Source organism: Oncorhynchus clarkii, unplaced genomic scaffold (assembly GCF_045791955.1).
Source record: "Oncorhynchus clarkii lewisi isolate Uvic-CL-2024 unplaced genomic scaffold, UVic_Ocla_1.0 unplaced_contig_8430_pilon_pilon, whole genome shotgun sequence".
Classification (NCBI taxonomy): Eukaryota; Metazoa; Chordata; class Actinopteri; order Salmoniformes; family Salmonidae; genus Oncorhynchus; species Oncorhynchus clarkii.
Window position 1 is genome coordinate 32,501 of NW_027258574.1, and position 25,000 is coordinate 57,500.

At 44.4% G+C, this 25,000-nt stretch overlaps 1 protein-coding gene across 1 annotated transcript in view; it reads left to right on the plus strand.

Moving 5' to 3' along the window:
• Positions 1-25,000, plus strand: part of LOC139397371 (glycine receptor subunit alphaZ1-like) — a gene marked incomplete at its 5' end in the record, with an annotated part of 56,246 nt that overhangs the window by 31,127 nt on the left and 119 nt on the right. The window contains 5 exons of the mRNA XM_071144129.1: positions 1,581-1,804; positions 9,301-9,383; positions 9,934-10,071; positions 21,759-21,973; positions 24,964-25,000. The exon at positions 24,964-25,000 is cut by the window's right edge and continues 119 nt beyond it. Coding sequence (XP_071000230.1) covers positions 1,581-1,804; positions 9,301-9,383; positions 9,934-10,071; positions 21,759-21,973; positions 24,964-25,000 — 697 coding nt within the window. The remainder of the gene's footprint in view (positions 1-1,580; positions 1,805-9,300; positions 9,384-9,933; positions 10,072-21,758; positions 21,974-24,963) is intronic.

Here is a 25,000-nt window from a genome sequence, read left to right on the forward strand (position 1 = left end):
TCATAGTCAGACTAGACCTAATTTTGTGATCATAGTCAAACGAGACCTCATTCTGTAATCACAGACAGATTTAACCTCATTCTGTAATCACAGACAGACTAGACCTAATTTTGTGATCATAGTCAGACTAGACCTCATTCTGTAATCACAGACAGACTAGACCTCATTCTGTAATCATAGTCAGACTTAACCTCATTCTGTAATCATAGTCAAACTAGACCTCATTCTGTAATCATAGTCAGTTTTCCGTAAAAACTCATTTTTATTTTCCAACAAAATTCCCATAATAACAAAACAGGTGTATCTGTGTGTTGTGAGATCATTTCTAGAAAACATATTTCTAATGTTGTGGCTGATTGCCATTGGAAAGGTCACCTGCTGTCATACCTCGCTACGTTACAGCCTCGTCTCTAGAATAATTGACAATTACGGTGGACTGTCGTGGCTAAAGGCCACAGCTCTATTGAAGGGCTATATGTGTTTTCTAAAGGACACAGCTCTATTGAATATATATATATATATATGTGTTTTCTAAAGGACACAGCTCTATTGAATATATATATATATATATATGTGTTTTCTAAAGGACACAGCTCTATTGAAGGGCTATATGTGTTTTCTAAAGGCCACAGCTCTATTGAAGGGCTATATGTGTTTTCTAAAGGCCACAGCTCTATTGAAGGGCTATATTTCTAAAGGACACCATGAACCACCAGGATCGTTACTTAGCTCCTGCCTTAAGAATGCTGCTACTGTTCAGACAGGCTTGATTCGCATAAACAATATACACATGGAAAGCCCAATAACGTCTAATATAGAATCTTTAGTTTAACTAAGCTTTATTCAATAAAAATGCATAGGTTTTTCTTTTAGGTCGAAAGAATTGGAAACCAAAATCAAATCAAATCAAATGTATTTGTCACATACACATGGTTAGCAGATGTTAATGCGAGTGTAACGAAATGCTTGTGCTTCTAGTTCCGACAATGCAGTAATAACCAACGAGTAATCTAACCTAACAATTCCACAACAACTACCTTATACACACAAGTGTAAAGGGATAAAGAATATGTACACAAAGATATATGAATGAGTGATGGTACAGAGCGGCATAGGCAAGATGCAGTAGATGGTGTAGGGTACAGTATATACATATGAGATGAGTAATGTAGGGTATGTAAACATTATATTAAGTGGCATTGTTAAAAGTGGCTAGTGATACATTTTGACATCATTTTTTGCATTATTAAAGTGGCAAAAGAGAGTTGAGTCAATATGTTGGCAGCAGCCACTGTTAGTGGTGGTCGCAATTGTAAATGAGAACTTGTTCTCAACTTGCCTACCTGGTTAAATAAAGGTGAAATAAAAATAAATAAATAAACGGTCTGATGGCCTTGAAATCCCCATGTCAAGCCTTTAACCCAGAAATCAATTATTAAATTAAACAAACAAGCAAACCAGCCAATCAATCAATCAATCAAAACCTCCCCCTGAGTCCTGGCTATACAATGCACTGACACACCTAGGTCTTTCTCTGACAATCTGATGCACTGATTGACATTCAACTGTTCTCTCCCCAGGACTACAGAGTGAATATCTTCCTGAGGCAGCAATGGAACGACCCCAGGCTGGCCTATAGTGAATACCCCGATGACTCTCTCGACCTGGACCCGTCTATGTTGGACTCTATCTGGAAACCTGATTTGTTCTTCGCCAACGAAAAAGGCGCAAATTTCCATGAGGTTACGACTGACAACAAACTACTAAGGATTTCAAAAAATGGGAACGTATTGTATAGTATTCGGTATGCTATTATTTTCTTGTTGTACCTTCCTCTTTTCTTGTTAGTTTCTCAGAATGTGTATCCGGTGCTAGACCTATAGCTGACAGATGAATGTCTATCCGGTGCTAGACCTATAGCTGACAGATGAATGTCTATCCGGTGCTAGACCTATAGCTGACAGATGAATGTCTATCCGGTGCTAGACCTATAGCTGACAGATGAATGTCTATCCGGTGCTAGACCTATAGCTGACAGATGAATGTCTATCCGGTGCTAGACCTATAGCTGACAGATGAATGTCTATCCGGTGCTAGACCTATAGCTGACAGATGAATGTCTATCCGGTGCTAGACCTATAGCTGACAGATGAATGTCTATCCGGTGCTAGACCTATAGCTGACAGATGAATGTCTATCCGGTGCTAGACCTATAGCTGACAGATGAATGTCTATCCGGTGCTAGACCTATAGCTGACAGATGAATGTCTATCCGGTGCTAGACCTATAGCTGACAGATGAATGTCTATCCGGTGCTAGACCTATAGCTGCCAGATGAATGTCTATCCGGTGCTAGACCTATAGCTCACAGATGAATGTCTATCCGGTGCTAGACCTATAGCTGACAGATGAATGTCTATCCGGTGCTAGACCTATAGCTGACAGATGAATGTCTATCCGGTGCTAGACCTATAGCTGACAGATTAATGTGTATCTGGTGCTAGACCTATAGCTGACAGATTAATGTGTATCCGGTGCTAGACCTATAGCTGACAGATGAATGTCTATCCGGTGCTAGACCTATAGCTGACAGATGAATGTCTATCCGGTGCTAGACCTATAGCTGACAGATGAATGTCTATCCGGTGCTAGACCTATAGCTGACAGATGAATGTCTGGTGCTAGACATATAGCTGACAGATGAATGTCGATCCGGTGCAAGACCTATAGCTGACAGATGAATGTCTATCCGGTGCTAGACCTATAGCTGACAGATGAATGTCTATACGGTGCTAGACCTATAGCTGACAGATGAATGTCTATCCGGTGCTAGACCTATAGCTGACAGATGAATGTGTATCTGGTGCTAGACCTATAGCTGACAGATGAATGTCTATCCGGTGCTAGACCTATAGCTGACAGATGAATGTCTATCCGGTGCTAGACCTATAGCTGACAGATGAATGTGTATCCGGTGCTAGACCTATAGCTGACAGATGAATGTCTATCCGGTACTAGACCTATAGCTGACAGATGAATGTCTATACGGTGCTAGACCTATAGCTGACAGATGAATGTCTATCCGGTGCTAGACCTATAGCTGACAGATGAATGTGTATCCGGTGCTAGACCTATAGCTGCCAGATGAATGTCTATCCGGTGCTAGACCTATAGCTCACAGATGAATGTCTATCCGGTGCTAGACCTATAGCTGACAGATGAATGTCTATCCGGTGCTAGACCTATAGCTGACAGATGAATGTCTATCCGGTGCTAGACCTATAGCTGACAGATTAATGTGTATCTGGTGCTAGACCTATAGCTGACAGATTAATGTGTATCCGGTGCTAGACCTATAGCTGACAGATGAATGTCTATCCGGTGCTAGACCTATAGCTGACAGATGAATGTCTATCCGGTGCTAGACCTATAGCTGACAGATGAATGTCTATCCGGTGCTAGACCTATAGCTGACAGATGAATGTCTGGTGCTAGACATATAGCTGACAGATGAATGTCGATCCGGTGCAAGACCTATAGCTGACAGATGAATGTCTATCCGGTGCTAGACCTATAGCTGACAGATGAATGTCTATACGGTGCTAGACCTATAGCTGACAGATGAATGTCTATCCGGTGCTAGACCTATAGCTGACAGATGAATGTGTATCTGGTGCTAGACCTATAGCTGACAGATGAATGTCTATCCGGTGCTAGACCTATAGCTGACAGATGAATGTCTATCCGGTGCTAGACCTATAGCTGACAGATGAATGTGTATCCGGTGCTAGACCTATAGCTGACAGATGAATGTCTATCCGGTACTAGACCTATAGCTGACAGATGAATGTCTATCCGGTGCTAGACCTATAGCTGACAGATGAATGTCTATCCGGTGCTAGACCTATAGCTGACAGATGAATGTGTATCTGGTGCTAGACCTATAGCTGACAGATGAATGTCTATCCGGCGCTAGACCTATAGCTGACAGATGAATGTCTGGTGCTAGACCTATAGCTGACAGATGAATGTCTGGTGCTAGACCTATAGCTGACAGATGAATGTGTATCCGGTGCTAGACCTATAGCTGACAGATGAATGTCTATCCGGTGCTAGACCTATAGCTGACAGATGAATGTCTGGTGCTAGACCTATAGCTGACAGATGAATGTCTGGTGCTAGACCTATAGCTGACAGATGAATGTCTATCCGGTGCTAGACCTATAGCTGACAGATGAATGTCTATCCGGTGCTAGACCTATAGCTGACAGATGAATGTCTATCCGGTGCTAGACCTATAGCTGACAGATGAATGTCTATCCGGTGCTAGACCTATAGCTGACAGATGAATGTCTATCCGGTGCTAGACCTATAGCTGACAGATGAATGTCTATGCGGTACTAGACCTATAGCTGACAGATGAATGTCTATCCGGTGCTAGACCTATAGCTGACAGATGAATGTCTATCCGGTGCTAGACCTATAGCTGACAGATGAATGTCTATCCGGTGCTAGACCTATAGCTGACAGATTAATGTCTATCCGGTGCTAGACCTATAGCTGACAGATGAATGTCTATCCGGTGCTAGACCTATAGCTGACAGATGAATGTCTATCCGGTACTAGACCTATAGCTGACAGATGAATGTCTATCCGGTGCTAGACCTATAGCTGACAGATTAATGTCTATCCGGTGCTAGACCTATAGCTGACAGATGAATGTCTATGCGGTACTAGACCTATAGCTGACAGATGAATGTCTATGTGGTACTAGACCTATAGCTGACAGATGAATGTCTATCCGGTGCTAGACCTATAGCTGACAGATGAATGTCTATCCGGTGCTAGACCTATAGCTGACAGATGAATGTCTATCCGGTACTAGACCTATAGCTGACAGATGAATGTCTATCCGGTGCTAGACCTATAGCTGACAGATGAATGTCTATCCGGTGCTAGACCTATAGCTGACAGATGAATGTCTATCCGGTGCATGGCCTATGGCTGACATATTATATTGCTTACGGTGGAAACAAAACAGATATTAACATCCACATAACAACAAAAGTGATCGACTTTAAATGCAAGCATTTTTGCAATGTATTTGATCTGTTATCAAGCCTAGTATTCAACCCTTGGACGGACAGAGAGGAATTGGATCCTTATAAACAGCCATGGGAAGGCAGTGAGAAGAGGCCTTCTCGTATCTTACCTTGACACCATCAAATGAACCCATTAGATCGCTTTGAGCTCACCTGACCCCGCGCTAAAGAAAACCTGCCTCAGTGTCTTTGATTCTCACCTGACTCCGCGTTAAAGAGAACCTGCCTCGGTGTCTTTGATTCTCACCTGACCCCGCGTTAAAGAGAACCTGCCTCGGTGTATTTGATTCTCACCTGACCCCTCGTTAAAGAGAACCTGCCTCGGTGTCTTTGATTCTCACCTGACCCCTCGTTAAAGAGAACCTGCCTCGGTGTCTTTGATTCTCACCTGACCCCGCGTTAAAGAGAACCTGCCTCAGTGTATTTGATTCTCACCTGACCCCTCGTTAAAGAGAACCTGCCTCGGTGTCTTTAATTCTCACCTGACCCCTCGTTAAAGAGAACCTGCCTCAGTGTATTTGATTCTCACCTGACCCCTCGTTAAAGAGATCCTGCCTCAGTGTCTTTGAGCTCACCTGACCCCGCGCTAAAGAAAACCTGCCTCAGTGTCTTTGATTCTCACCTGACCCCTCGTTAAAGAGAACCTGCCTCGGTGTCTTTAATTCTCACCTGACCCCTCGTTAAAGAGAACCTGCCTCAGTGTATTTGATTCTCACCTGACCCCTCGTTAAAGAGAACCTGCCTCGGTGTCTTTGATTCTCACCTGACCCCTCGTTAAAGAGAACCTGCCTCGGTGTCTTTGATTCTCACCTGACCCCGCGTTAAAGAGAACCTGCCTCAGTGTATTTGATTCTCACCTGACCCAGCGTAAAAGAGAACCTGCCTCAGGTGTATTTGATTCTCACCTGACCCCTCGTTAAAGAGAACCTGCCTCGGTGTCTTTGATTCTCACCTGACCCCTCGTTAAAGAGAACCTGCCTCAGTGTATTTGATTCTCACCTGACCCCTCGTTAAAGAGATCCTGCCTCAGTGTATTTGATTCTCACCTGACTCTGCGTTAAAGAGATCCTGCCTCAGGTGTCTTTGATTCTCACCTGACCCCTCGTTAAAGAGATCCTGCCTCAGTGTCTTTGATTCTCACCTGACTCTGCGTTAAAGAGATCCTGCCTCAGGTGTCTTTGATTCTCACCTGACCCCTCGTTAAAGAGAACCTGCCTCAGTGTCTTTGATTCTCACCTGACTCTGCGTTAAAGAGATCCTGCCTCAGGTGTCTTTAATTCTCACCTGACCCCGCGTTAAAGAGAACCTGCCTCGGTGTCTTTGATTCTCACCTGACCCCTCGTTAAAGAGATCCTGCCTCGGTGTCTTTGATTCTCACCTGACCCCTCGTTAAAGAGAACCTGCCTCAGTGTCTTTGATTCTCACCTGACCCCTCGTTAAAGAGATCCTGCCTCAGTGTCTTTGATTCTCACCTGACCCCGCGTTAAAGAGAACCTGCCTCGGTGTCTTTGATTCTCACCTGACCCCTCGTTAAAGAGATCCTGCCTCAGTGTCTTTGATTCTCACCTGACCCCTCGTTAAAGAGATCCTGCCTCGGTGTCTTTGATTCTCACCTGACCCCTCGTTAAAGAGAACCTGCCTCAGTGTCTTTGATTCTCACCTGACTCTGCGTTAAAGAGATCCTGCCTCAGTGTCTTTGATTCTCACCTGACTCCGCGTTAAAGAGAACCTGCCTCGGTGTCTTTGATTCTCACCTGACCCCTCGTTAAAGAGATCCTGCCTCAGTGTCTTTGATTCTCACCTGACCCCGCGTTAAAGAGATCCTGCCTCAGTGTCTTTGATTCTCACCTGACCCAGCGTAAAAGAGAACCTGTCTCAGGTGTCTTTAATTCTCACCTGACCCCTCGTTAAAGAGATCCTGCCTCAGTGTCTTTGATTCTCACCTGACCCCTCGTTAAAGAGATCCTGCCTCAGTGTCTTTGATTCTCACCTGACCCCTCGTTAAAGAGATCCTGCCTCAGTGTCTTTGATTCTCACCTGACCCCTCGTTAAAGAGATCCTGCCTCAGTGTCTTTGATTCTCACCTGACCCCGCGTTAAAGAGATCCTGCCTCAGTGTCTTTGATTCTCACCTGACCCCGCGTTAAAGAGATCCTGCCTCAGTGTCTTTGATTCTCACCTGACTCCGCGTTAAAGAGAACCTGCCTCAGGTGTCTTTTCTGATTGAAAAAAAGAATCCTTATAAATAACATTTGTCGTGTAACGGTGATGATATCACACTGCGGTATAAGTAAACTATGAATGCAATGCAACCAATAGACCTGCTCCTCTCCTACCTACATGTATCTCAAGATAAAAGTAACAGCAGCCGTCTAGGTTGAATCATGAATGGCTGTCTCTTCTATAGATGTTTTTCTATACTCGCGGTATGAACAATAGCATGGAGATGCAGCCAGTCTGTTTGGGGATGAGGTTCACGTGCACGCCAAGCAGGAAGGTGTTTGGGGATGAGGTTCACATGCACGGCAATCAGGAAGGTGTTTGGGGATGAGGTTCACGTGCACGGCAAGCAGGAAGGTGTTTGGGGATGAGGTTCACGTGCACGGCAAGCAGGAAGGTGTTTGGGGATGAGGTTCACGTGCACGGCAAGCAGGAAGGTGTTTGGCATGAGGGGAAGAATGCCTGAGATGTGTATTGTAACCTTTTAGATTACAAGGCATCATGACAGGAAATATAGCCGCAGTTAGAACAATATGTTACCCTGCTTCTCCTCCTGTAATTCTGTGCTAGTGGTTTATAACAATATGTTACCCTGCTTCTCCTCCTGTAATGCTGTGCTAGTGGTTTATAACAATATGTTACCCTGCTTCTCCTCCTGTAATGCTGTGCTAGTGGTTTATAACAATATGTTACCCTGCTTCTCCTCCTGTAATGCTGTGCTAGTGTTTTATAACAATATGTTACCCCTGCTTCTCCTCCTGTAATGCTGTGCTAGTGGTTTATAACAATATGTTACCCTGCTTCTCCTCCTGTAATGCTGTGCTAGTGGTTTATAACAATATGTTACCCTGCTTCTCCTCCTGTAATGCTGTGCTAGTGGTTTATAACAATATGTTACCCTGCTTCTCCTCCTGTAATGCTGTGCTAGTGGTTTAGAACAATATGTTACCCTGCTTCTCCTCCTGTAATGCTGTGCTAGTGGTTTATAACAATATGTTACCCTGCTTCTCCTCCTGTAATGCTGTGCTAGTGGTTTAGAACAATATGTTACCCTGCTTCTCCTCCTGTAATGCTGTGCTAGTGGTTTATAACAATATGTTACCCTGCTTCTCCTCCTGTAATGCTGTGCTAGTGGTTTAGAACAATATGTTACCCTGTCTATTCCATTCATTATATTCTATTCATTTCCATTCTTCCATTCTATTCTATTCCATTCTATTATATTCAATTTTTCCATTATATTATATTCCATTATATGCTATTCTATTCCATTTTTCCATTCAATTCTATTCCATTCTTCCATTCAATTCTATTCCATTATATTATACTTAATTCCATTCCATTCTATTCAATTCAATTCTATTCCATTATATTATACTTAATTCCATTCCATTCTATTCCATTCAATTATATTCCATTCATTCCATTCTATTCCATTCTAGTCTTCCATTCAATTCTATTCCATTATATTCTACTTCATTCCATTATATTCTATTATATTCAGTTCCATTCCATTCTATTCCATTCAATTATATTCCATTCATTCCATTCTATTCCATTCAATTATATTCCATTCCATTCCATTATATTTCATTATATGCTATTCCGTTCTATTCTATTACATTCCATTACTTTCTATTCCATTATATTCTATTGTATTCCATTCTATTCTATTCCATTCCATTACTTTCTATTCCATTATTTTCTATTGTATTCCATTGTATTCCATTCCATTCTATTATATTTCATTTTATGCTATTCCATTCTATTCTATTCCATTCTACTCCATTCCATTCTATTCTATTCCATTATATTCTATTGTATTCCATTCTACTCCATTCCATTCTATTCTATTCCATTCTATTCTATGTAAACTTGTTAACAAAATAACGCTGATCCTGGCCTGTCTGTTCTGCTCTTTCCTGTTTTGTGCTGTTCTGTTCTGTTTTGTTCTGTTGTGTTCTATTCTATGTGACCAGAATAACACTGGTCCTGGCCTGTCCCATGGACTTGAAGAACTTCCCAATGGACGTACAGACCTGTATCATGCAGCTGGAGAGTTGTGAGTATTCCATTATCCTTTAGGAACACAGTTATCACACACACGCACACACACACACACACACACAGGTAGGGTAGAGGGAAAGTATTTATTTTGTGTTAGTGTGATGGATGTGTCTCTGGTCTGGAGGACAGTATGATGAAAGGCCCAGTGATTTACACAGGCCCCTCCAGCAGCAGAGTGCAGATACAGGGAAGGGACAGGGAGGGAGTCAGGGGGGACCAACCTCCTCCAACCTGCTCTAACCAGCCAACACCGGCTTGTCCCTCCCTCCCCACCTCTTCTCTTTGGAAATTATGGATTTTTCTTTTTTCTTGACTCATTGTTCTCAGGTGTGAAGAATGAAAACAACATGTATTGCTTCTATATGAACACTGTGGAGCTACGGTAGAGTTGGTTGATCAAGGCATTTAAACCTTCATCATACCACATTGTCAATAATATTTGTTTTCTCTCTTACAAACAGCTTGAATGTACTGTGATACTGTGGTAGTAAGACTGTGGTAATATTGTGGTAATAATGATCTTGTTTCAAACTGCTCCCATCCAGTCGGCTATACGATGAATGATCTCATATTTGAGTGGGATGAGAAGGGAGCCGTGCAGGTCGCAGACGGGCTAACGTTACCTCAGTTTATACTGAAAGAGGAGAAAGACCTGCGATACTGTACCAAGCACTACAACACAGGTAGGTTTGTCTCTCATCACCTCTCTGGCTAACTCTTCCTCATACACTCTTTTTTAAGGGGGTTTGTACATTGAGCTAAACTCTCTTTCTCTATGTTGGTCTTTTGTTGAATGTCTGAGAACAACGTAACATAGACATTACAGGGTGCGTTGTTAGGACACATAACGCTGGAACACAGAGTGGGAGAAAGAAGGGAGGAAGGACCGAAACCAATCAGAGCTTTGTCCCAAAATGGCCCCTTTATTCACTGAAAACCATCTGGCCACTCAACCTCATCAATCTCACATTGTTACACTCCAGATGCAACAGAAGAAAACAGAGACTGAAGAGCGGTCTAGATGGAATATGAACATAGACTGAAGGCCAGTCTAGATGGAATCTAAACAGAGACTGGAGGCCAGTCTAGATGGAATCTAAACAGAGACTAAATAGAGACTGAAGGAGAGTCTAGATGGAATCTAAACAGAGACTGAAAGCCAGTCAAATGGAATCTAAACAGAGACTGAATTCCAGTCTAGATGGAATCTAAACAGAGACTGGAGGCCAGTCTAGATGGAATCTAAACAGAGACTAAATAGAGACTGAAGGACAGTCTAGATGGAATCTAAACAGAGACTGAATTCCAGTCTAGATGGAATCTAAACAGAGACTGGAGGCCAGTCTAGATGGAATCTAAACAGAGACTAAATAGAGACTGAAGGACAGTCTAGATGGAATCTAAACAGAGACTGAAGGCCAGTCTAGATGGAATCTAAACAGAGACTGAAGGCCAGTCTAGATGGAATCTAAACAGAGACTGGAGGCCAGTCTAGATGGAATCTAAACAGAGACTGAAGGCCAGTCTAGATGGAATCTAAACAGAGACTGAATTCCAGTCTAGATGGAATCTACACAGAGACTGGAGGCCAGTCTAGATGGAATCTAAACAGACATTAATAGAGATTGAAGGCCAGTCTAGATGGAATCTAAACAGAGACTGAATTCCAGTCTAGATGGAATCTAAACAGAGACTGAAGGCCAGTCTAGATGGAATCTAAACAGAGGCCGGAGGCCAGTCTAGATGGAATCTAAACAGAGACTAAATAGAGACTGAAGGAGAGTCTAGATGGAATCTAAACAGAGACTGAAGGCCAGTCTAGATGGAATCTAAACAGAGACTGGAGGCCAGTCTAGATGGAATCTAAACAGAGACTGAAGGCCAGTCTAGATGGAATCTAAACAGAGACTGGAGGCCAGTCTAGACTGAATTTAAACAGAGACTAAATAGAGACTGAAGGCCAGTCTAGTTGAAATTTAATAGACTGGAGGCCAGTCTAGATGGAATTCAAACAGAGACTAATTAGAGACTGAAGGCCAGTCTAGATGGAATCTTAACAGAGACTGAAGGCCAGTCTAGATAGAATCTAAACAGAGACTGGAGGCCAGTCTAGATGGAATCTAAACAGAGCCTGAAGGCCAGTCTAGATGGAATCTAAACAGAGACTGAAGGCCAGTCTAGATGGAATCTAAACAGAGACCGATGGTCAGTCTAGAATAATCTAAAATAGAATAGAGAGTGAGGAAAACAAGAAAGGATAAAATAAAGATATGATTTGATAATATATGATTTGATTGTATATGATTTGATATGATATGATTGTATATTCTTTGATAGATTTGAAATTATTTGATATGATATGATTTGATGTGATTTGATGTGATTTTGTTATTTATTTTTTCTGAGGATTTGGTTTGTTGTGTTGTTGACATTGGATTAAATTGATATCTGGTGCCATTAAAATCTTGATTATTGTAAATATCATACCATCGCTCAGGAGAGGGTGACATCTGGAAATGACAGGCCAGCTGATGGATGGTGTCTGTCTCCTACCTCTAGAATCCTGTTCTCTCAGACATAGACAGCCTTGACATGCTTGATGGCATGCTAAATCCCCTCCTTCCACACACACACACACACACACACACACACACACACACACACACACACACACACACACACACACACACACACACAAACACACATACACACACACACACAAATTGAACACACACACACTGAACACACACACACCGACACTGAACATACACACTCTCTCTCTCTCTCTCTCTCTCTAACTCTCTCGCTCTCCTCTCTCTGTCTATCACCCCCTCTCTCTGTCCCATCTCTCTGTTTTTCTCTCCCTACCCCTCCCTCCCTCTCTCTCTCCCCAAGCCCCCCACCCCACTTCCCCTTCTCCCCCTCCCCCTCTGTCCTGACTGTGGCCTATTATCTGTCCTGATTTGTCATAGACACTTGCTAAAAAACTTTAATGAGCAAACCTTCCTTCATGACCTGGCAACTGTAAAAGACACTTGGACCTTCTTTTTTCAGTGTTATTGTTAATAAACACGCCCCCATAAAGAAAATTAGAATTAAAAACAGGTTCAGCCCCTGGTTCGACCGTGATCTGTCATAGTTACTCCACCTCAACAACTCAATTTGGCCTAAGGCTCGGCACACGCATACTCAGGCTGACTGGCTCTCGTTCAGACAAATGAGAAATACATGTAAGTGCACTCAGGCTATCCAGAAGGCCAAAGTTATTTACTTTAAGGAGCAGTTCTCTCTCTGTGGGTCTAACCCCAAGATGTTCTGGAAAACGGTTAAACCCTCCTCCTCACAGCTGCTCATGTCCCTTAATGTTGATGATGTGGTTGTTACTGACAAGGAGCACATGACTGAGCTCTTTAATCACCACTTCATTAAGTCAGGATTCCTTTTCGACTCATTGCCCGCCCAACATTTCCTCATCTCCCACCCCTTCTAATGCAACTATCCCCGATGCTCCTCCCTCTTTTTCTCCTGCCCCGCTACAAAGTTTCTCCCTGCAGGCAGTCACCTGAGTCCGAGGTGCTAAAGGAGCTCCTGAAACTTGACCCCAAAAAAACATCTGGTTCAGATGGTTTAGACCCTTTCTTCTTTAAGGTTGCTGCCCCTATCATCACCAAGCTCATCTCTGACCTTTTTAACCTGTCTCTCCTCTCTGGGGAAGTTCCCATTTGTTGGAAGGCAGCCACGGTGCATATTTTATTTCAAGGGGGAGATCAAGCTGATCCTAACTTGTTATAGGCCAATTTCTATTTTGCCCTATTTATCAAAATTGTTGGAAAAAACTTGTAAATAATCAACTGATTAGCTTTCTTGATGTCTATAGTATTCTCTCTGGTATGCAATCTGGTTTCCGCTGTCACGTCTACTCCTGTTCCTCCCCTTCGTTGTGCGACGTCGCTGGAGTACTAACCACCGGTTCTGGCACTCATCATTACGCACACCTGGCACTCATCATTACGCACACCTGGCACTCATCATTACGCACAGCTGGCACTCATCATTACGCACAGCTGGCACTCATCATTACGCACAGCTGGCACTCATCATTACGCACAGCTAGCACTCATCATTACGCACACCTGGCACTCATCATTACTCACACCTGGCACTCATCATTACGCACAGCTGGCACTCATCATTACGCACAGCTGGCACTCATCATTACGCACAGCTGGCACTCATCATTACGCACATCTGGCACTCATCGTTATGATTCACACCTGACCTCCTTACCTCCCCTTCATAGGTCCCTTCCTTTTGTTCATTCCTCAGTTGGTTTTGTACCTGTGTTCATGTTGCCTCACTTCTGTTGCGCTGTCTTGTTTCATGTTTGTTGTTTTCATTAAACGTTTTACCTGCACCTGCTTCTCGACTCACGGCGTCATCGTTACAGAATACCAACTCCAACAATGGAAAAAGCAGGAAAATCGGATATCTCTCTGACAGTCGATGAACAGGGTTACCTTCTGCGTCGGCAGCATGACCAGCTGGCACAACTGGGGACGGCCATGGAAGAGGTCCTTCGCAGTTTGCAGCGTCTCAAACATTCCCGGGAGGCGCTGCATCCTACTAGTGGAGGATACTCTAGATCCAGCCTACCCAGTGAGTCAGCCCAACAGCCCATTCAGCAACACGCTCCGGTCAGCAATGCCCATTTATCCCTCCCAGAGAAATATGACGGTACCCCATCCAAATGATGTGGCTTCCTACTTCAGTGCTCCCTTTATTTTACACACCAGATGGGAGCCCCCACCACCGAGCTGTTTAAGGTTGCCACGGTTATTTCTCTGCTGACGGGGTGGGCATTGGAATGGGCTACGGCTGTCTGAGAGAGAGGAGAGGAGGAGCTAAATTCATATGAGCGGTTTATGGCTCTGTTTTAAATGTATCTTTGATCATCCCCCAGAGGGCAGAGAGGGAGGTGAGCATCTATTTCAATTACGGCAGGGGGATCAGACAGCTGCTGAGTACGCGCTCACCTTCCAGACAGTAGCAGCATCCAATGGATGGAATGAACCGGCGCTTCGCACGCTTTTAAGAAGAGGTCTGCGCGAGGAGGTCCAGACGGAACTGGCCTGCCGACACGTCAACCTTACCCTGGACACACTCATTACGATAGCCATCCGTCTGGATAACCTTCTCCGGGAGCGTCGGCATCTTTCTCACTTCTCTCCCTCCTTCGGGCGAATACTCGGAATCAGAGCCTGAACCCATGGAGGTAGGGGTCACACACCTCCCCGCGGCGGCGTGCCGCAGATGGATACAACTGGGGCTCTGTATGCACTGTGGTCAAGGAGGGAATTTTATGGATTTCTTATGGATCAGACCCTTGCCTCCCTCTCTCAATATTACTTCATACCCGCTCTCCTCTACTTTTCCGATGCAAGGTCTCGATTATCGGCCATCAGGATCCGGAACCATTACACACATCACTCAACCGCTCACCCTCACCGTGGAGTCTAATCATCAGGAAAATATCCCCTTCTTCATCACCAGTGCACCAGTTCACAAGATCATCCTCTGCCTCCCTTGGCTTCAACGCCATAACACCACCATTTCATGGTCTAGGATGAGAATCACAGACTGGTCACCTAAATGCCAGAGAGCCTCCTTCCCTGTTCCCTGTGGCTCCACATCGTTTGAGAGGCCTTTGTTAGCCCTTCAGCATAACATCCCGGAGGTATACCACGATCTGAGGGAGGTATTCTCCAAGACCCGGGCCACCTATCTCCCTCCTCATCACCCCTGGGACTGTGGACATCGACCTGCTTGCTGATGCAACACCTCCACGCAGAGGTGCTCTACCCTCTGTCAGTGGCTGAGACCGAGGCCATGGAGGATTACATTCAGTAGGCAGGGGTTCATCCGCACGTCCACTTCTCCTGCATTGGCTGGTTTCTTCTTCGTGGCCAAGAAGGATGGAGGATTACACCCTTGCATTGATTACAGAGGACTCAATGAAGTTACCAATAAGTATTGGTACCCCCTCCCGTTGGTGCCATATGACATTGAGCAGCTTCACGGGGCCCGGTTCTGCAACAAACTGGACCTGCAGAGTGCCTACAATCGACAAGAAGGTAGATGCAGTCAGGTCATGGCCAGTCCCAACCACCATTAAAGGGTTACAACGGTTTTTGGGGTTTGTCAACTTCTACCGTCGTTTCATCAGGAATTTCAGCTTTGTTGCCACTCCTCTCACTTCTCTCCTTAAGGGAGGCCCCCATAGGTTGGTGTGGGGTCCAGCAGCCGATGAGGCCTTCCGTCTTCTCAAGGGACGTTTCATCTCCGCCCCATTGCTGAAACATCCAGATCCCACGATATCCTTTGTGGTGGAGGTGGACGCTTCCAAGGTAGGAGCGGGGGCAATTTTGTCTCAACGACAGGGGAACCCGTGCGTTTTATTCTAAGAAAATGTCCCCTGCAGAAAGTAACTACGAAGTCGGCGATCGAGCGCTCCTGGCGGTGAAGTTGGCATTAGAAGAGTGGAGACACTGGCTGTAGGGCGCCAAGGAACAATTTGTCATCCTCACCGACCACAGGAACCTGGAGTAGTTTTAGACAGCGAGGAAGGCCGATGCCTTGTCCGGCCTCTATGATTTCAGGAGAGGGCCCTATCCTGTGAGCCTATAACCCATCCTCCCGAGTCGTAGCTCCTGTGGTCTGGGACATAGATGTGGAGATCCACCAGGCTCAAGAGAGGGAGCCCTGAACTGTCCTCCTGGGCGCACCTATGTTCCCACAGGGATAAGGGATTGGCTACTGACCTGGGCACACACAGCTGTCGTTGCTGGACATCCAGGTATTTCTCGCACCATCCATTCCGTTGCTGAGAAATACTGGTGGCCCACCTTGGCGCAGGATGTTACCCGTTATGCCGTCCATTGTCAAAAAGAACAGGCAGACCGCCACTGCAGTGAGACCCCTGTGTTCCACACTGGGGATCGTGTCTGGCTTTCTACCAGGAACCTCCCACTCTGCCTGCCCTGCAAGAAACTAAGCCCCCGGTTTGTGCGGCCATTCAAGGTACTCCAGAGGGTCAACGAGGTGACGTATTGGTTACAACTGCCCAGTCACTACCATATCTCACCCTCGTTTCATGTCTCCCTTCTCAGGCCGGTGGTTCCTGGTCCCCTAGCTAATGCTGTCCCCCACGACACAACACCAACACCCCTGGACATCGAGGGCAGTCCAGAGTATGCTGTGAGATATCTGCTGGACTTTAGGCGCCGTGGGGGTCAGCTCCAGTATCTGGTGGACTGCAAGGGGTCTGAGGAGCAGTGTTGGGTTCCGGTGGAGGACATTCTGGATCTCAACATCTTCTGTGATTTCCACCTTCGCTACCCGGATCGACCCGCTCCTCGTCCCGAGGTCGTCCACCTAGTTGTCCACGTCCTGCGGCCGTGCATCAGAGGGGGGTCATGTCACGTCTGCTCCTCCCTTCTGACGTGCGACGTTGCCGGAATACTAAGCACCAGTCTTGGGAATCCTCATTACGCGCACCTGGCATCCATCATTACACGCACCTGGCATCCATCATTACGGACACCTGGCATCCATCATTACACGCACCTGGCATCCATCATTATGGACACCTGGCACTCATCATTATGATTCACACCTGGACCTAATTTCTTCCTCTGTATAGGTCCCTTCCTTTTGTTCCTCAGTTGGTTTTGTACCTGTGTTCATGTTACCTTGCTTCTGATACAGTGTCTTGTTTCATGTTTGTTGTTTTCATTAAACGTTTTACCTGCACCTGCTTCTCGACTCACCGAGTCATCGTTACATCCACTCACGTTATGGACTTTATGGATTTTAATGCCAGCAGCATACCACCCTGCATACCACTGCTGGCTTGCTTCTGAAGCTAAGCAGGGTTGGTCCTGGTCAGTTCCTGGATGGGAGACCAGATGCTGCTGGAAGTGGTGTAGGAGGCACTCTTTCCTCTGGTCTAAAAAAATATCCCAATACCCCAGGGCAGTGATTGGGGACACTGCCCTGCTGACTCTGAGGTCAGTAAAGATCCCATGGCACTTATCGTAAGAGTAGGGGTGTTAACCCCGGTGTCCTGGCTAAATTCCCAATCTGGCCCTTAAACCATCACGGTCACCTAATAATCCCCAGTTTACAATTGGCTTATTCATTCCTCTCCCCTGTAACTATTCCTCAGGTCGTTGCGCAGATGAGAATGTGGTCTCAGTCAACTTACCTGGAAAAATAACGGATAAAAAAATGTGTCACTGCAACCTTAAAGGTCCTAAATTATATCAACATTGCCCTTGATTCTAAGCAATGTTGTGCTGCTATTTTGATTGACTTGGCCAAAGCTTTTGATACGGTAGACCATTCCATTCTTGTGTGCCGGCTAAGGTGTATTGATGTCTCTGAGGGGTCTTTGGGCTGGTTTGCTAACTACCTCTCTCAAGAGTGCAGTGTTTAAAGTCACCAAGTGAATACCCCAAGGCTCAATCCTAGGCCCCACGCTCTTCTTAATTTACATCAACAACATAGCTCAGGCAGTAGGAAGCTCTCTCATTCATTTATATGCAGATGATACAGTCTTATACTCAGCTGGCCCCTCCCCGGATTTGCTCTACAGCAAAGTTTTCTTAGTGTCCAACAAGCTTTCTCTGCCCTTAACCTTGTTCTGGACATCTCCAAAACAAAGGTCATGTGGTTTGGTAAGAAGAATGCCCCCCTCCACAGCGGTGTGATTACTACCTTTGAGGGTTTAGAGATTGATGTAGTCATCTCATACAAGTTCTTGTGAGTATGGCTAGACGGTACAGTGTCCTTCTCTCAGCACATATCTAAGCTGCAGGCTAAGGTTTCCTCTATCGTAATCACTCCTCTTTCACCCCAGCTGCCAAACTAATCCTGATTCAAATGACCATCCTACCCATGCTAGATCACAGACGTAATATATAGATTGTCAGGTAAAGGTGATCTCGAGCGGCTAGATGATCTTTACCATTCAGCCATCAGATTTGCCACCAATGCTCCTTATAGGACACATCACTGTACTCTATACTCCTCTGTAAACTGGTCATCTCTGTATACCTGTCGCAAGACCCACTGGTTGATGCTTATTTATAAAACCCTCACTCCCCCCTATCTGAGATACCTATTGCAGCCCTCATCCTCCACAACACCCGTTCTGCCAGTCACATTCTGTTAAAGGTCCCCAAAGCACACACATCTCTGGGTCGGTGCTCTTTTCAGTTCGCTGCAGCTAGAGACTGGAACGAGCTGCGAAAAACACTCAAATTGAACAGTTTTATCTCCATCTCTTCATTCAAAGACTCAATCATGGACACTCTTACTGACAGTTGTGGCTGCTTCGCGTGATGTATTTTTGCCTATACCTTCTTGCCCTTTGTGCTGTTTTCTGTGCCAATAATGTTTGTTCCATGTTTTGTGCTGCTGCCATGCTGTTGTCATGCTGTGTTGCTACCATGTTGTTGTCATGTGTTGCTGCCATGCTATGCTGTTGTCTTAGGTCTCTCTTTATGTAATGTTGTGGTGTCTCTCTGGTCGTGATGTCTGTTTTGTCCTATATTTCTATTTTTAATCCCAGCCCCTGTCCCGCACAAGGCCTTTTGGTAGGCCATCATTGTAAATAATAATTTGTTCTTAAACTGACTTGCCTAGTTAAATAAAGTTGAAAGAAGTCAAATCCAATTTTATTCACCAGCCATGCTGCACCGTGTGTACATGATTATCTGCTCCTCAATCAAGCACAGACTTGACATTTGTCTCAAGTTTACTAGCAGCAATCTAGTGATTTGAGGAGAGACGATTCCTCGGCCCCACTGCGTACTTCCTTCAGCGTTCATACTTTGTCCTGTTTATATCCCTTCCCCCCTTTCCCTAGTCCATGTAGATTGGTTCAGACCACATGTAATGTCCCCTCCCCCCTTTCCCTAGTCCATGTAGGTTGGTCCAGAAACTACATGCAACACTAATCATTGTCGCTGGTGCATTGCAGTTTCGCTCTCGCTATATATAATATTGTCAACCTAATTTGTTTTCGATCTGTAAATATCATCTCTGTCTGTCTGTCTGTCTGTCTGTCTGTCTGTCTGTCTGTCTGTCAAATACACCCCACTATCATCGCGAGACCATATCTTATCAGATGCAAAAGCCCTGAAGTGTATCACAGCTATAAATCCATTTCAATGACGCTGTGGCCTCCCTCCATGTCTCCCTCTGTCCACATATAAAACAATACACTAGGGTTCAACTCTAATTGAATTAAAAGTCTTCAAGACAAAGACAGTCTTCAATGACTATAAGCTGAGTTAATGACTTGTCAGCGATCTGAGCATCGAACAAGACACACCTGGTGCTCACATCACACAGTCAGCATGAAAAGAAAGAGGATACCTATCATGAGTTTATAATGCCCTCTTTTAGCTTATGTTCTGGGCTAATGTCCAAAATGGCACCCTAGTGCCCTATAAACCCTATACTATATAGGGAATAGGGTGCTGTTTGGGAGGAATCCTTACCGTCCGTTGTGGTGTTTGCTACGCAGCTGTGGTCAGGGAAGTAGATGGGTTCAACCACAACATAACAACTGTTGGCTGTAGTGGGTTCAACCACAACATAACAACTGTTGGCTGTTGTGGGTTCAACCACAACATAACAACTGTTGGCTGTTGTGGGTTCAACCACAACATAACAACTGTTGGCTGTTGTGGGTTCAACCACAACAGAACACCTGTCAGCTGTAGTGGGTTTAACCACAACATAACGCCTGTCAGCTGTAGTGGGTTCAACCACAACATAACGCCTGTCAGCTGTAGTGGGTTCAACCACAACATAACGCCTGTCAGCTGTAGTGGGTTCAACCACAACATAACGCCTGTCAGTTATAGTGGGTTCAACCACAACATAACGCCTGTCAGCTGTAGTGGGTTCAACCACAACATAATACATGTCAACTACAGTGGGTTCAACCACAACATAACGCCTGTCAGTTGTAGTGGGTTCAACCACAACATAACGCCTGTCAGCTGTAGTGGGTTCAACCACAACATAACGCCTGTCAGTTGTAGTGGGTTCAACCACAACATAACGCCTGTCAGTTGTAGTGGGTTCAACCACAACATAACGCCTGTCAGCTGTAGTGGGTTCAACCACAACCTGTCAGCTGAGGTGGTGTGTTACATTTGAACGTAGGGGGTACTTTACCTACCACCTACCACCTTTACCTGCCACTCTGTCAAACTGATGTTCTCTCCCGGGCTCTGCCTCAGTCTCTTCCAACACTGCAGGGAAATAGGAGGATAATTCAGCACTGAGGCTATCCATTTCATTGCCTGCAGTTGACTTTCTTCTTTGTGTTCTTGAGACATGCAGAACAGAAAGATTGGATGATGCGTTACATTACATCAGTTATGATAACAGTAGATCCATAAAACAGAAGCAACAGCAGAGAAAGATTAGATAATACTATTATAATATATCATATCATAGCATATTGACTCTATTGTAGTAGTATTATTGTAATATATATTTTATCATAGTATAGACTGTATTGTAGCAATAACACTATAATACATATCATACCATGGTATATAGACTGTATTGTAGTAATAATATTATAATATATATTTTATCATAGTATAGACTATGTTGTAGTAATAATACTATAATATATATTATATCATAGTATAGACTGTATTGTAGTAATAATACTATAATATATATTATATCATAGTATAGACTGTATTGTAGTAATAATACTATAATATATATATATATATATCATAGTATATAGACTGTATTGTAGTAATAATACTATAATATATATTATATAATAGTATATAGACGGTATTGTAGTAATAACACTATAATACATATCATACCATGGTATATAGACTGTATTGTAGTAATAATATTATAATATATATTTTATCATAGTATAGACTATGTTGTAGTAATACTATTATAACATATCATATTATATCATAGTATATAGACTGTATTGTAATAATACTATTATAATATATAATACTATAAAGACTGTATAGTAGCAATAATATTATAATATATCATAGTAGTTAGACTCTATTGTAGTAATAATATTATATCATAGTACTGTATATAGACTCTACTGTAGTAATAATATGATATCATAGTATATAGATTCTATTGCAGTAATAATATTATATCATAGTATATAGACTCTATTGTAGTAATAATACCATATATCATATTATTATATGACCCCTGCTTTCTCCTCTGTCTGTGTCCTCTGTATAATACTGAACCCCTGCTTTCTCCTCTGTCTGTGTCTTCTGTAAAACAGGAAAGTTCACTTGTATCGAGGCTCGTTTCCATCTGGAGAGGCAGATGGGCTATTACCTGATTCAGATGTACATCCCCAGCCTTCTGATTGTCATTTTGTCCTGGGTGTCCTTCTGGATCAACATGGACGCTGCACCTGCCAGAGTGGGACTGGGCATTACCACCGTGCTCACTATGACCACCCAGAGCTCCGGCTCCCGAGCCTCCCTCCCCAAGGTGAGACAAACTCCCTAGCCCAGAGCTCCTGCTCCCGAGCCTCCCTCCCAGGGTGAGACAAACTCCCTAACCTAGAGCTCCTGCTCCCGAGCCTTCATCTCCAAGGTGAGACAAACTCCCTAACCAAGAGCTCCTGCTCCTGAGCCTCCCCCCCAAGGTGAGACAAACTCCCTAACCCAGAGCTCCTGCTCCTGAGCCTTCCCCCCAAGGTGAGACAAACTCCCTAACCCAGAGCTCCTGCTCCCGAGCCTCCCTCCCCAAGGTGAGACCAACTCCCTCACCCAGAGCTCCTGCTCCCGAGCCTCCCTCCCCAAGGTGAGACAAACTCCCTAACCCAGAGCTCCTGCTCCCGAGCCTCCCTCCCCAAGGTGAGACAAACTCCCTAACCCAGAGCTCCTGCTCCCGAGCCTCCCTCCCCAAGGTGAGGAGAGGAAGAGGAACACAGCACACCTGCACCTGTCTTTGACACACACAGAGATACAGACATGAACACACACACAAACACACACACACAGTCAGATACAGACATGAACACACACACACACAGATACAGACATGAACACACACACACACACAGTCAGATACAGACATGAACACACACACACACACACACACACACACACACGCACGCACGCACACACACACACACGCACGCACGCACGCACACACACACACACACACACACACACACACACACACACACACACACACACACACACACACACACACACACACACACACACACACACACACACACACACACACACACACTCTCTCTCACACACACAGCCAGTATGCTTTATAATGGGCAGAGCAGAGAGGCCTTGATGAACTACAAACCACACTGTCTATTGTCCTAGATGAACTACAAACCACACTGTCTATTGTCCTAGATGAACTACAAACCACACTGTCTATTGTCCTGGATGAACTACAAACCACACTGTCTATTGTCCTAGATGAACTACAAACCACACTGTCTATTGTCCTAGATGAACTACAAACCACACTGTCTATTGTCCTAGATGAACTACAAACCACACTGTCTATTGTCCTAGATGAACTACAAACCACACTGTCTATTGTCCTAGATGAACTACAAACCACACTGTCTATTGTCCTAGATGAACTACAAACCACACTGTCTATTGTCCTAGATGAACTACAAACCACACTGTCTAGTGTCCTGGATGAACCACAAACCACACTGTCTATTGTCCTAGATGAACTACAAACCACACTGTCTATTGTCCTAGATGAACTACAAACCACACTGTCTATTGTCCTAGATGAACTACAAACCACACTGTCTAGTGTCCTAGATGAACTACAAACCACACTGTCTAGTGTCCTGGATGAACTACAAACCACACTGTCTATTGTCCTAGATGAACTACAAACCACACTGTCTATTGTCCTAGATGAACTACAAACCACACTGTCTATTGTCCTAGATGAACTACAAACCACACTGTCTATTGTCCTAGATGAACTACAAACCACACTGTCTATTGTCCTAGATGGTAAAACTAACTCAACATAAGGAAAAAAATGCCTTTTTAAAGAAAACTATTTTTGCTATAGGGATTTTCAGATTAAAAAGGAAGAGGAACATTGCGTGAGGGACTAGTATTTTATAATTATGTCCTGGAAAAGTATCCTCCCATTTTGCTTGTTGACATTAGGTGATTCATGTTCTCTGGAAAATTGAACAAGTGAACCGTGATTTCTATGCAGTTCAGCTGTCACAATAATGATCACACAGCACAGCTGAGCGTAGGTGCACACAGCACAGACTGCTCTCCCTCTTCCACGCCTCACTGACTTGGTGCTGCATTGGTGACAGGGAGGGAAGGAGAGGATAGAGGGCCATTTTGAAAGTCACCCTTTACTGTGTCATTACTCAACAAATAGCCACCACAGAAAAGTTACTTTTTTGCTGTCATTATTTTCCAGCCCCGTGTTGTAGTGCTCTACTTTCAATACGAAAGGTGAAGAAAATGTCCAGCGGATAAATACATTTCACCACTTTAAGTGATCTAAGTGCTGTAAAACAAAAAATAAAAAAACATCAAAATATCTGATCTGGAGTGGAGAAATAGAAATCCCACAATCCAACGACACCAGGAAAGAGTAAAACAGTAGTCTGCCTCTGTCTGTCTCGGGCTGCTGCCTTCTTATCATTTGAACAATGTCTTGTGAACCATGCATTCTGTAATGCCACCTAAGCTGCATTCCAGGGCCACTTGGTCACTGACTTGTCAAATACAGTGAGCTTCAGCTGAACTGACAAGCCAACCCAGTCTAGCTTTAGCCCCATTTCCAGGTCAAAGATGTGGTTTCCATGCCTCACTCTATCTCACTGCCCAGGCAGAGCAGAGTCCTGCCAAGCCAACTGACCATACAGACTACTGTGTACTGGACAGTTCTCAGAGTTAGAAGGTAAATGTTGTCTTTGTAGCAGACATCACAGAATTATTAGATACAGATACATATATAGATGGTACCAAGGTCCGTTTCAATTGAATAGTCTACAGAATCCAGATTAAAAAGTCACCTTCTGTTGTTGTTGGTGTTGGTGTTGTTGTTGGTGTTGGAGTTGTTTGTGTTGGTGGTGTTGTTGGTATTGTTGGTGTTGGAGTTGTTTGTATTGTTGGTGTGTGTTGTTGTTGGTGATGGTGATGTTGTTGGTATTGTTGGTGGAGTTGGTGTTGTTGGTGTTGTTGTTGTTGGTGATGTTGGTATTGTTGGTGTTGGTGTTGGTGTTGTTGGTATTGTTGGTGTTGGTGTTGTTGGTGGAGTTGGTGTTGTTGGTGTTGTTGGTGTTGGAGTTGTTTGTGTTGTTGGTGTTGTTGGTGGTATTGGTGTTGGTGGTGTTGCATTTGCTGGTGTTGTTGTTGTTGGTGTTGTTGTTGTTTTTATTGTTTCTATTCTTGTTTTTGTTGTTGTTGTCCTCCTACTTACCACCGTGTCCTCCTGCCCACTCACAGGTGTCGTATGTGAAAGCCATTGACATCTGGATGGCCG